We start from the raw sequence: 13,496 nt of genomic DNA, 5'->3' as shown, positions 1-13,496 counted from the left end.
GTTCTCACCTGAGAAGATGCATTTAGCATATGTTGTTACCCAGCCCTGGCTTAATGGTGTCCTGTGGGGGTAGGGGTGGGAGGACGAGGGGCACGGGGCCAGAGCATGTGAATGGATCATGGTTGGACAGCTGTGACCTGCCAGCACTGCGGGTAAGCCAAACTACAAACCGTTCTTTCCTCTGTGACACTGAATAAACCTTAATAAAATTCATAATTAGCACATACTAGAAAAAATGTGACTTAATCTTTTTGTGGGGCGACAGTATTGGGTTTCATTCTGGCTATACAGCTTTGATTGGATCATTAAACAGGTCAGTCACTTCCCTCAAGCTTTGGGGTGTGGAATAAACACCGGTGAATTTGTGGATTCACCCGTCAACCTCCCAATATCAACACATTTCTCACGCCTCCGCGTCGGCCACGTGTCAGCCCTCAGAAGTGGGCAGGAGGAACTTTTAAGCGTCCCGGCAGTTCCCAAGAGGGCCTTTGAGCCTGGCGCCCTCTTCCCGGAGAGGCGTTGGGGCAGCTCCTAGCAACGTGCCCGCCGCCGGCAGAAGCCCGGCCCCGCCAACTACCGCGCGCGGCTCCCTGGGAGCTGTAGTTCTTCATGGCGTCCCCACCTCCTCGGTGAGGGCGAGTGAGCCGACCGCCGACTGCGACTCCCAGGATGCCTCGCGCCCGCCTTTCCGCGGGAGGCCAGACGGCTGAGGGTGCCGGCAGCGGCTGGAAGCGGGAGGCCAGGCCTGGCCGGGCTGGGCGACCCGAATGGAGCCAGGGCCGGCGCTGGTCCCAGCGGCCGCACCTCCGGGGGCACGGCGCGTAACGGGAGGCTTCAGGGGCTGAGAGCGTTACAGGCTGCGCTCGGGGGCCAGATAGGCCGGGCGCTCAGAAGGGTGACGCATTGAGGGGCGCGGAGTCTCGGGACGGAGGGGCGACTCCGGTTAGGGGTCTTGCTTAGGGGTGGTCTCGGGATCTGTAAAACGCCTGGCATGGAGTTGGCTGAATACATGTGGGGACGGGGTTACTCTGTAGCCCTTTGGCCTTGGCAAACCAAGCCTAGAAAATCCCCATAGTCTGAGAAGCCCGTACAGGATCGATAGGAGATGCCAGAAGTTCCTTGATGTGTTATGGGACACATTTGGACTTGTAGGTCGTGAAGTCGCCATTGCAGAGAAAAAGAAACAAGGCCGGGCACGGTGGCTCACGCCTGTAATCCCGACACTTTGGGAGGCCAAGGCGGGAGGATCACTTGAGGCCAGGCGTCTGGGACGACCCTGGGCAACATAGGGAGACCCCCGTCTCTACAAAAAAATTTTAAAATTTGCCACACATGGTGGCGTGTGCCTGTGGTCCCAGCTGCTAGGGAGGCTGACATTGGAGGATCGCCTGAGCCCAAGGAGGTCGAGGCTGCAGTAAGCTATGAGAGCTGTGATCGTGCCACTGCACTCCAGCCTGGGCAACAGAGCGAGACCCTGTCTGGAAGAAAAAAAAAAAAAAAGAAAGAAGGCCAGGCGTGGTGGCTCACACCTGTAATCCTAGCACTTTGGGAGGCCGAGACGGGCAGATCACGAGGTCAGGAGTTCGAGACCTCCTGGCCAACAGTGAAACCCCGTCTCTACTAAAAATACAAAAATTAACCGGGCATGGTGGCACGTGCCTGTATTCCCAGCTACTCGGGAGGCTGAGGCAGGAGATTCGCTTGAACCCGGGAGGCTGAGGTTGTGGTGAGCCAAGATCGCACCACTGCACTCCATCCTGGGCAACAGAGCAAGACTCCTTCTAAAAAAAGAAAAAAAAGAAAACACATGTATTCAGGGTGGGCTCTGTAGGTAAGCCCAGATAACCCTTGCATTCCAATAACAGGACAGGCCAATACTTGGGACATAAAGAGGACCCCTCTGACTCCTTTCTTCCAGGACATCCTGTAGGTGGGTTTTGGTAAAGTGGAGGAGGGGGAGGGAGAGAGTTAATTCCGAGGAAAACTGTTCTCAATGGGTCAGATTTACTGCCTATGTAAAGGGAAATATTTCCACTGTCAGTGAAAATCGTGTTGCTGGACGTGGTGGCTCACACCTGTAATCCCAGCACTTTGGAAGACCAACGCAGGAGGATTGCTTGAGCCCCAGAGTTCAATACCAACCTGAGTAACACAGTGAGACCCCGTCTCGAAAAAAAAAAATTTAAAAAGAAAAAGAATATCAAAGAGTAACCAGAGTTCATACCTGCTTTTGTGCTAAATGCTGCCTAGAAAGTAGTCATGGGTGTTGCCTGGGAAAGGGTTTCAGCCTTGGTGCCAGGCACCCACCTCCTTTCTGAAATGAGTACTTGCCACTTGCTGCATCGGCTTTCAGGGTAAGGGATGATGGCCACTGCCCTTTTTTCAAGTAATCTCAAAGCCTCAGAAAGCCCATTAAGTTATCCAGAGCACGTTTTTTTTTTTTTTTTTTTGGAGACAGAGTCTCGCATGTTGCCCAGGCTGGAGTGCAGTGGGGCAATCTCGGCTCACTGCAACCTTCTCCTCCTAGGTTCAAGCTAGTCTCCTGCCTCAGCCTCCTGAGTAGCTGAGATTACAGGCATATGCCACCATGCCCAGCTAATTTTTGTATTTTTAGTAGAAATGGGGTTTCACCATGTTGGTCAGGCTGGTCTTGAACTCCTGACCTCAAATGATCTGCCCACCTCAGCCTCCCAAAGTGCTGGGATAACAGGTGTGAGCCACCACGCCCAGCCTGAGAGTACTTTGCTCCTCTTCTGAAGTGCATCCCCTATAAGGAATTTTTAATTTATGGAAATGGGCTTTACCTCTTGAATGGGCAAAGTGAGAGAACTTTGATAACCCTTGGATTCATGCTGTTAAACCTACATCTTTTTTTTTTTTTTTTTTGAGATGGAGTCTTGCTCTGTTGCCCAGGCTAGAATGCATAGCATGATCTCAGCTCACTGCAACCTCCGTCTAGCGGGTTCAAGCGATTCTCCTGCCTCAGCCTGCCAAGTAGCTGGGATTACAGGTGCCTGCCACCACACCCAGCTAATTTTTTGTATTTTTTAGTAGAGGTGGGGTTTTACCATGTTGGCCAAGCTGGTCACGAACCCCTGACCTCAGGTAGTCCACCTGCCTCGGCCTCCCAGAGAGTTTTGGGATTACAGGCATGAGCCATCGCGCCCAGTCTTTTTTTTTTTTTTTTTTTTTTTTTTGAGATGGAGTCTCACTCTGTTGCCTAGGTTGGAGTGCAGTGGCGCGGTCTTGGCTCACTGCAGCTTCCACCTCCCCGGTTCAAACGAGTCTCTTGCCTCAGCCTCCTGCTGCGGGATTACAGATGTACACCACCACACCCAGCTAATTTTTGTTTTTAGTAGAGACAGGGTTTCACCATGTTGGCCAGGCTGGTCTTGAATTCCTGACCTCAGGTGATCCCCCCGCCTTGGCCTCTGAAAGTGCTGGGATTAACAGGCGTGAGCCACGGCGCCCAGCCAAAGCTACATCATTTTTAAGCAACCACTTTAATTTTCTTCATTAGGGAGTATGAGCCTGATGTGGGCAGAATCCAGATGAGCTGGCCAGTGCTGTGAAGGAGCTGAGAGCACCCCCGAGAGCCGTGAGATGGTAGGCAGAGTTCAGAGTAAGATGCATGGAAAGCGAACATGCCTCCCATCCTGCATCCCCAAAGATCTTGACTGCATGCAACACTCTGGGGGCTGGGCGGCAAGGACCAGGATGGAGACCCTGGAGAAGAGTGACAGGAGGTGGCATTGATACCAAACTTTCGACGACCAAGTTTTCTTCTGAGACTCTGAGTGTCCAGCTGGAAGCGTTTTTAAGTGTCTGTCACTGGTATTGAGGAGTCAGGGGCACGGAATAGAAGACATTTCCGGTCACATGACATCTGGGCTGGGAGGGTTTGCATGTCATGTCTGGGAAAGGAGTGACCTGCCCGCCCATTGGCACCCACCGCTGGTTAGCAGGGCTGTTTCCACGCTCTGAATGAGTCCGTTCTCAGAAACTATAGGAACGCATAAAGGACTTACATCTCTAAATGCCATTGGTGCTCTTGCCTCTGGTTACTTGGCAAAAGGCAACGCAATTCATTCTGCATTGCCAATTTCCACCTGTGTTCACTGTTTGGTTTTCTTGATGTGATTTGTTTTTCCCATTTTAGGCGCCAAAAACCAAGAAAGGATGGAAAGGTGAGTGGAGAGATGGAACATTACTCTTAAGCCAAATATATATCTTTTTCCCCTTTGGTCCTGGAACAATGAGATGTGTTTATTTAAATGTTTTTGGGCCGGGCACGGTGGCTCACACCTGTAATCCCAGCGCTTTGGGAGGCCGAGGTGGGTGGATCATGAGGTCAGGAGATCGAGACCATCCTGGCTAACACGATGAAACCCCATCTCTGCTAAAAATACAAAAAATTAGCCGGGCGTAGTGGCGGGTGCCTGTAGTCCCAGCTACTCGGGAGGCTGAGGCAGGAGAATGGTGTGAACACAGGAGGCGGAGCTTGCAGTGAGCCGAGATCTCACCACTGCACTCCAGCCTGGGCGACAGAGTGAGACTCTGTCTCAAAAAAAAAAAAAATGTTTTTGATCAGAGTCTTGCTGTTCTTCCCATTATTCCGTAGGCAGCCTTGGTCTTCCTTATGTTGCCTCACTGGTCCTCAGAGAAGTTCAGACATAAATAAGATATGAGGTTTTGGAAAAAATCCTTCTCCTTGGGCTCTGTATCCAGAAATATGTGGTTGGGATTCAGGGTGGGAAAGCTGGTGTGGGAAAACGAATTTGATATTCATACTTAGGTTCCCCCACATGCCTCCATCAGAAAGTGGCCATTGATGAGGACATCCAGACCAGTTCTGGGGGGTCTTAGATGGAAGGGTACAAGGAGCCCACTTGTCTGAAAGTAGCCTCCATGTGCCTAGAAATCTTGGGCACTCTTCCCAGCGAGCTGCACTGGGCTGTGTTCAGGGTCTGGATGACTGATCTTTGGCCAGTGTGTCATGGTAGGCAGGTAGAATATAGGTTCTGCTGAAAATCTGCACCATCATCCTTTCAGATAGTTGTGTGGTTTTTTTTTTTTTAAGACGGAGTCTTGCTCTGTTGCCCGGGGTAGAGTGCAATGGCGTGATCTCAGGTCACTGCAACCTCTGCCTCCCAGTTTCAAGCAATTCTTCTGCCTCAGCCTCCCCAGTAATTGGGATTACAGGCATGTGTCACCCATGCCCAGCTAATTTTTGTTTTGTTTTGGTTTTGTTTGTTTGTTTGTTTTTGAGACGGCGTCTTGCTCTGTCACCCAGGCTGGAATGCAGTGGCGCGATCTCGGCTCACTGCAACCTCTGCCTCCCAGGTTCAAGCAATTTTTCTGCCTCATCCTCTCCAGTAGCTGGGATTACAGGCATGCGCCACCATGCCTGGCTAATTTTTGGGGGGGTCTTTTTGTTGTTTTTTGAGACGGCGTATCGCTCTGTCGCCCAGGCTGGAGTGCAGTGGTGCGATCTCGGCTCACTACAAACTCTGCCACCTGGGTTCAAGTGATTCTCCTGCCTCAGCCTCCCGAGTACCTGGGACTACAGGCACATGCCACCATACCTGGCTAATTTTTTGTATTTTTAGTAGAGACAGGGTTTCACCGTGTTAGCCAGGCTGGTCTCGAACTCCTGACTTCAGGTGATCCACCCACCTTGGCCTCCCAAAGTGCTGGGATTGCAGGTGTGAGCCACCGTGCCCGGCCATTTTTTTTGTATTTTTAGTAAAGACAGGGTTTTACCATGTTGGTCAGGCTGGTCTCGAACTCCTGACTTCAGGTGATCCACCCGCCTCGGCCTCCCAAAGTGCTGGGATTGCAGGTGTGAGCCACTGCACCCAGCCTGAGATAGTTATTTAAATTTCTGCCTCGGGGTGTTTCAACAAGGCTTTGTGACTTGTTGCCAGAAACTTGTAAAACATCTCGTGGCCAATGAAAGGAGAGCTAAGCCTAAGTCCCAACATCTGAAAGCTCTGACGCCTTCTGGCAAGTCTCAAGCCTTGATGTTTATAAGGGCCACTCTTCTTTCCTCCTGAAGTCATGACAGTCCCTTTTCTGTTCCAGGCTCCATTGATGATTTTCTTGGTGACCTTCTAGGGGATGATAGTAAGTGTGCCTTGCCCAGAATCCCCTAATTTGGGCTGCTGCTGTTGCTTTTTTTTCTTACTATGTTGCCCAGGCTCGTCCCAAGCTTCTGGACTGAAATGATCCTCCGCCTCCTGAACCAAAGTGCTGGGATTACAGGCATGAGCCACTACACCCGGCCTTTTTTAAAAATTGAGATATACATGCCTGTAATCCCAGCACTCTGGGAGGAGGAGGAGGGCCAATCTCAAGGTCAGGAGTTCAAGACCAGCCTGACCAACATGGTGAAACCCCATCTCTACTAAAAATACAAAAAAAAAATTAGCTGGGCGTAGTGGCGGGCGCCTGTAATCCCAGCTACTTGGAAAGCTGAGGCAGGAGAATCACTTGAACCCAGGAGGCGGAGGTTGCAGTGAGCCAACGTTGCGCCACTGCGCTCCAGCCTGTGCGACAGCGAGACTCCGTCTCAAAAAAAAAAAAAAAATTGAGATGTAATTTATATAGCATAAAGTCCACTCTTGTAAAGTGTACAACTCAGTGGTTTTTGAATATTCAAAAGTTGTACAACCATCAACACTACCTAATTCCAGAACATTTTCCATCACCCCTTAAAGAAACCCCATGCCCATTAGTAGTCAATTTCATTCTCTCCTCCCTCCAACCTTAGGCAACCACTTATTACTTACTCCCTGTCTCTATGGAGTTGCCTATTGTGGACACTTTACATAAAATGGAATCACACAGCATCTTACCTTTTTTTTTTTTTTTTGAGACAGAGTTTCACTCTTGTTGCCCAGGCTGGAGTGCAATGGCGCAATCTCGGCTCACCGCAACCTCCACCTCCCAGGTTCAAGCAATTCTCCTGCCTCAGCCTCCTGAGTAGCTGGGATTACAGGTGCTCACCACCACACCAAGCTAATTTTGTATTTTGAGTAGAGACGGGGGTTTCTCCATGTTGGTCAGTCTGGTCTCGAACTCCCAACCTCAGGTGATCCGCCCATCTCGGCCTCCCAAAGTGCTGGGATTACAGGTGTTGAGCCACGGCGCCCGGCCAGCATCTTACCTTTACATCTAGCTTTTTTTTTTTTTTTTTTGAGACAGAGTCTCACTGTGTCACCCAGGCTGGAGTGCAGTGGCACCATCTCGGCTCTGCCTCTGCCTCCTGAGTTCAAGCGATTCTCGTGCCTCAGCTTCCCGAGTAGCTGGAGCTACAGGCATGCACCACCACAACCAGCTACTTTTTGTATTTTTAGTAGAGATGGGTTTTCGCCATGTTGGCCAGGCTGATCTCGAACTCCTGGCCTCAAACACCTGCCTCAGCCTCCCAAAGTGTTGGGATTACAGGCATGAGCTACCATGCCTAGCGCACGTAGCTTCTCTGATATAGCATAATATTTTCCAAGTTTATCAACACTGTGGCATGAATCAGTACTTTATAACTTTTTTATGGCTAGATAATGTTCCATTGTGTGGATAAATCACGTTTTGTTTAATCCCTTCATCAGTTGATGGGTATCTGAGATATTTCCACATTTTGGCTGTTATGAATAATGCTGTTATGAACGTTTGTGTACTAGTTTTTGGGCGGACGTGTTTTCAGTTCATATGGAATTCCTGGACCATATGGTAACTGTATGTTTAACTTTTTGAGGAGACTGCTTTTCCACAGCAGCTATGCCATTTTACATCCCACCAACAGTGTAAGATGGCTCTAGTTCCTCTACATCCTTGCTAATACTTGTTTTCCTTCTTTTTGATGATTGCCATCCTAGAGGGTGTAAAGTGGGTATCTCATTGTAGTTTTGATGTGCATTTCCCTAATGACTAATGATGTTCAGCATCTTTTCATGTGTTTATTGGCCATGTGTATATCTTTGGAGAAATGTCTGTTCAGATCCTTTGCCCCTTTTTAATTGGGTTACTTGTCTTTTTATCGTTGAGTTAAAAGAGTTCCTTGTAGATTCTGGATGCTAATCCATATTATTTGTGTTCGTGTTGGTCTATTAAGGAACCTGGCTTCATGGTCATGTAAAGCTCACCAGGGACAGAGAAACTTAGGTTTCCCCTACATGGCCCCAGAGAACCCACAAAGCTCTTGTCACCCAGGCTGGAGTGCAGTGGCGCAATTTCAGCTCACTGCAATCTCCGCCTCCCAGTTCAAGCAATTCTCCTGCCTCAGCCTACTGAGTAGCTGGGATGGATTACAGGCACCCACCACCACGCCTGGCTAATGTATTCCAGCCCATGTATTCCAGCCTACAGTTTTGGGCTGTGGAAAAGCAATTGTTCCTCATACATTTCCTTGGGGTGCATTGGGTTGGGTTGGGTTGGGTTGGGTTGGGCTCTTCATTTGGTATTTGTCATTTAGGGTTGACTTCCTCCTTGGAAATGTACCACCCTCTCTCCCATTCAGGTTTTCCAAGGGGTGACATTGGGACCTGCCTATTTGGCCAGATTTCTTCCTCCTAATACAGAGACAGCTTGGGAAGGGAGCTTGCTAGCCTTTGCATCTTGACTCCAGGTCCCTTTAGCTAAATGACACGTTTTCTCTTTTCTTTTTTTCCAGTGACACTACCTGAGAAGCCTGTTAAACTAGCTTCACATACCAGAGACACCACAGGTGTATCTCAGATGTTCCCTTCTTCAAAGGCGAGAACAAAGTAAGGGCAGGGTCGGACTGGGTATCCATGACCTACTTCAGTCTAAATGCTCTCTGCCCCTTCACCCCCAACTTTCTACTTCACATTTGCTCGCCATTTTTTTTTTTTTTTTTTTTTTTTAGAGAATATTTGTTACCGAGGCTGGAGTGCAGTGGCACGATCTCGGCTCACTGCAACCTCCGCCACCCCAGTTCAAGCAATTCTCCTGTCTCAGCCTCCCAAGTAGCTGGGACTACAGGTGCCCACGACCATACCCGGCTAATTTTTGTATTTTTAGTAGAGACAAGGTTTCACCATATTGGTCAGGCTGGTCTCAAACTGACCTCAGGTGATCCGCCCACCTCGGCCTCCCAAAGTGCTGGGATTACAGGCGTGAGGCACCATGCCCGGCCCACCTGGCTAATTTTTGTATTTTTAGTGAAGACAATTTTACCACATTGCCCAGGCTGGCCTTGAACTCCTGGGCTGAAGCGATCCACTCAGTCTCCCAAAGTGCTGGGATTACAGGTGTGAGCCACTCGCACCTGGCCGTGCTCACTTCTAATGTCAGTTAATTTCCACCCACTTCCCTCAGCTCCTGGTTTTGTTTATTTATTTATTTATTTTTATTTTTTTCTCTTTTTTTGAGATGGAGTCTCACTCTGTCACCCAGGCTGGAGTGCAGTGGCGTGATCGGCTCACTCTAACCTCTGCCTCCCAGGTTCCAGCAGTTCTCCTGCCTCAGCCTCCCACGCAGTTGGGATTACAGGCACACACCACCACGTCTGGCTACTTTGTTATTAGTAGAGATGGGGTTTCACCATGTTGGCCAGGCTGGTCTCGAACTCCTGATCTCAGGTGATCTGCCCACCTTGGCCTCCCAAAGTGCTGTTATTACAGGCGTGCGCCACCGCGCCTGGCCACCTCCTGGTTTTATTGAAGGAGCCTGGGGAAGTTAAAGAGAACTGCACAAAAGGTCAGCAGTCCTGGCTTCTATCCTCCATCTGTTACTTATGATATGACCTTGGGCAGTTTCTGAACTTCTCTGAGCCCTCATTTTCTTATCCTCAGAATTAAAGGATTGGCCTAGATCAGTGATTTTCAAATTGTGTTTGTTCTTCTAAGATAAGAATGAATACCCCACAGATGAGAGATAGGGAGGAATTTTCTGAGCCCTCCTCCCTCTTGTGATCTGGAGCAGTTGTTTTTCTTACTTTTTTTTTTTTTACTTTATTTTTTGAGACAGAGTCTTGCTCTGTCGCCCAGGCTGGAGTGCAGTGGCGCAATGTCAGCTCATTGCAGCCTCCACCTCCCGGTTCAAGTGATTCTCCTGCCTCAGCCTCCTGAGTAGCTGGGATTACAGGTGCCCACCACCACGCCTGGCTAATTTTTTGTATTTTTAGTAGAGATGGGGTTTCACCATGTTGGCCAGGTTGGTCCCAAACTCCTGACCTCAAGTGATCCACCTGCCTCGGCCTCCCAAAGTGCTGGGATTACAGGCATGAGCCCCCACACCCAGCCCTATGGTTTTTAACAATTTGTTTTTGAAGCAGTTCTACTGCTAACAAAGTTGAAAATCACTGCATCAGGTGGCCTGTGACATTCCTTTTAGCACCTCTGTTCTCCGGAGAGATCTATCCGAGATTCCTTGGGCTTTCTAAGCCACTCCTCCCCTTTTTAGAGTCATCCAGTGCCCTGGGATGCAGGTAGGGGCTGACGCCTCCCCTTTGCAGGTCCCTCCTGGGTGATGATGTCTTCAGCACCATGGCAGGCCTGGAAGAAGCTGATGCTGAGGTGAGCCTGGCTGTTTCCCTCCACCTCCCTACTTATCCCCAGAAACATTGAGATGGGTGTTGTGGCCAAGGGGCTGCCCACGGAAGGGTTTAGAAGTCCCTGCAAAGTCACTTTGTTCTTTTTGTTTGTTTTTTGAGATGGAGTCTCCCTCTGTTGCTCAGGCTAGAGTGCAGTGGTGTGATCTCGGCTCACTGCAACCTCCGCCTCCCAGGGTCAAGCAATTCTCCTGCCTCAGCCTCCCAAGTAGCTGGGCTTACAGGTGCCTGCCACCATGACTGGCTAATTTTTGTTGTTGTTGTTGTTGTTGTTGTTTTGAGATGGAGTCTCCCTCTGTCGCCCAGGCTGGAATGCAGTGGTGCGATCTTGGCTCACTGCAATCTCCGCCTCCTGGTTCAAGCGATTCTCCTGCCTCAGCCTCTTGAGTAGCTGGGATTACAGGCACCCACCACCACGCCTGGCTGATTTTTGTATTTTTAGTAGAGATGGGGTTTCACCCTGTTGGTCAGGCTGGTCTCAAACTCCTAACCTCTTGATCCACCCACATCGGCCTCTCAAAGTACTGTGATTACAGGCTGAGCCACCGTGCCCAGCCAAAGAAAATAATTTTTGTATTTTTAGTAGGTAATTTTGTATTTTTAGTAGAGATGGGGTTTCACCACGTTGGCCAGGCTGGCCTCAAACTCCTGACCTCAAGTGATCTACCCGCCTCGGCCTCCCAAAGTGCTGGGATTACAGGCATGAGCCACTGTAAATAATGCCCAAGGGCTGCCGAGTGGACCCAAAGCAGAATCCTCTTTCCGGTAGTAAGATGAGTGGAAAGGAGAGCTCCCTGAAACTGCTGGAGTCTTAGATGTTGCTCCTTTCCCCTTATAAACTCCATAGCTGTCCATTGGCATGGGTGGGAAGTAGCAGAATTTCAGTCCTGGATGGAAGAGTTTTCTATGGTTGGAAGGAGCAGGAATGGCAGTGCTCTCTGAGTCTCTAAAACCAGGCAGGTTTGGCTTCAAACAACTGCCAAGCCCAAGCAAGGGGAACAAAGCCACCCTCCTGTGTAAGCTCCATTGGCCAAGCTCTGCTCCTGCCGCACCGTCTGCCCTAACAGAAGCAAGGGGCCAGGACCCTGAGTTTTATTGGGCCTTGACTAATGTGCCTCCTCATCTGTGTCCTCACCCTCCTTGTGGACTTAGGTTTCAGGTATCTCAGAGGCAGACCCACAGGCTCTGCTCCAGGCCATGAAGGTAAGGAAACAGCTTGCACGATTCTTAGAACTGGGGGTGGGTGGGGTGGGGTCATGATATTTTGTACCAAAGCTTCATTCTCCCTCTAATTTCTCCCTTTACAACCTGTGTTTCTGAGCCCTTCCTCGTGCAAGCATGGAACTCGTCTGTGAGCCGTTGGCCTCCTTGCCTTTCTGAGTATCAACCAGTGTTCCTGGTATACACAGAGTGGAGAGTGCCACAGGCCTCTGGGGAAACGGGGCCAGCTCTACTCGGAGGCCCACCTAGCTGGGTCCCCTCACCTCCACCTAGAAGACAGAGGGGGAGACTCTCTCCTCTAATGCTTGTTCTTAATCTTTCTCCATATTTCTCTCCACATCCCCTGCCAAGCCCCCTTCAATACTGCTGTCTTCTCATCAGATCAAGCCCAGCGCCAATCTTTGCAATGGATTTTTAAGGCACAGATTCTGAATAATTTGTAAGGACATAATCTCTAGCTTGGCCTAAGACACCTTGTTCTCCCTCTCCTTCCAGCCAGCAGCACCTTCCTGTCTGACCCTTGGGGTTTTGTGTCCCTTTTAGTTAACCCATTTTGCCACAGTCCCTAGGACAAGGCCGCGTTTTTGGTTACAGCCCTGTGGGGCTCTTGTTTTTGTTGTGTATTTTTGTTTTTTGGGTTTTTTTTTAGAGACACCATCGCATTCTATCACCCAGGCTGGAGTGCAGTGGTGTGATCTCATTGCAACCTTAAACTCCTGGCCTTAAGCGATTCTCTTACCTTGGCCTCCCAAAATACTGTAATTACAGGCATGAGGCACCACACCCGGTCCAGATTCAGCTTCTTTAATCTCATCTTGAAATCTTTCTCCTCAAAGGCCAGGCACCTGTAATCCCAGAACTTCGGGAGGCCAAGGCAGTAGGCTCGCTTGAGCCTAGGAGTTGGAGGCTGCAATGAGCTATGATCACACCACTGCACTACAGCCTGGGTGGTGACAGAGTGAGACTCTGTCTTCAAAAAAAAAAACAAGTCTGGCATGGTGGCTTACTCCTGTAATGCCAGCACTTTGGGAGGCCATGGCAGGTGGATCACTTGAGCTCAGAAGTTGGAGGCTGCAATGAGCTATGATCGCACCACTTCACTCCAGCCTGGGTGACAGAGTGAGACTCTGTCTTTATTTTATTTTATTTTTAATTTATTTTTATTTTTTTGAGACGGAGTCTTGCTCTGTTGCCTAGGCTGGAGTGCAGTGGCATGATCGCGGCTCACTGCAACCTCCACCTCCCAGGTTCAAGCGATTCTCCTACCTCAGCCTCCCAAGTAGCTGGGATTACAGGCGTGAACCACCACACCCAACTAATTTTTGTATTTTTTGTAGAGACAGGGTTTCATCATGTTGGCCAGGATGGTCTCGATTTCTTGACCTGGTGATCCACCTGCCTCGGCCCAAAGTGCTGGGATTCTAGGCATGAGCCACCGCGCCCGGCCAATATCCTGTCTAAAAAAAGAAAAAAAAGAAAGCTTTTTTCCCGAGACCAGCCACCTAGGATCCCTGGGCATAACCCACAAGTCCTCTGACTCAATTTTTGGTGCTGACTTTGAGTCTCTCATCCCAGAACCATGAGCTGGACTCCACTCCACCCCTCCCTGCTTACCTTTAGTTCCATTTTCTTTCTTCACTCACTGTTTTTCTCAACAGTTTTCTCATTTTCCTTTGTTTTCTCACAATTCTACACCTGGGGT

The 13,496-nt window shown here is 49.7% G+C and overlaps 1 protein-coding gene across 17 annotated transcripts in view; it reads left to right on the top strand.

The window, feature by feature from the left end:
* Window positions 1–580: 580 nt before the first annotated feature.
* The window catches only part of FBF1 (Fas binding factor 1), a 31,358-nt gene continuing 18,442 nt past the window's right edge, over window positions 581–13,496 (top strand). For 2 of the 17 annotated variants that reach the window (XM_063799314.1, XM_063799312.1), the window contains exons 1-9: window positions 701–895; window positions 1,866–1,930; window positions 3,521–3,606; window positions 4,160–4,187; window positions 6,085–6,126; window positions 6,882–7,000; window positions 8,672–8,765; window positions 10,478–10,538; window positions 11,726–11,776. In XM_063799314.1, the coding sequence (XP_063655384.1) occupies window positions 8,737–8,765; window positions 10,478–10,538; window positions 11,726–11,776 (141 nt within the window). In that variant the 5' untranslated portion in view covers window positions 701–895; window positions 1,866–1,930; window positions 3,521–3,606; ... (2 more) ...; window positions 6,882–7,000; window positions 8,672–8,736. Of the gene's footprint in view, window positions 896–1,865; window positions 1,931–3,520; window positions 3,607–4,048; window positions 4,188–6,084; window positions 6,127–6,881; window positions 7,001–8,671; window positions 8,766–10,477; window positions 10,539–11,725; window positions 11,777–13,496 lie in introns of those variants that run through there. The other 15 variants (XM_016930908.3, XM_016930905.3, XM_063799309.1 and 12 more) reach the window with 10 other exon arrangements.

This window comes from Pan troglodytes, chromosome 19 (assembly GCF_028858775.2).
Source record: "Pan troglodytes isolate AG18354 chromosome 19, NHGRI_mPanTro3-v2.0_pri, whole genome shotgun sequence".
NCBI lineage: Eukaryota > Metazoa > Chordata > Mammalia > Primates > Hominidae > Pan > Pan troglodytes.
Note: the sequence above shows the minus strand (reverse complement) of the source record. Positions and strands in the feature narration are given on the sequence as shown.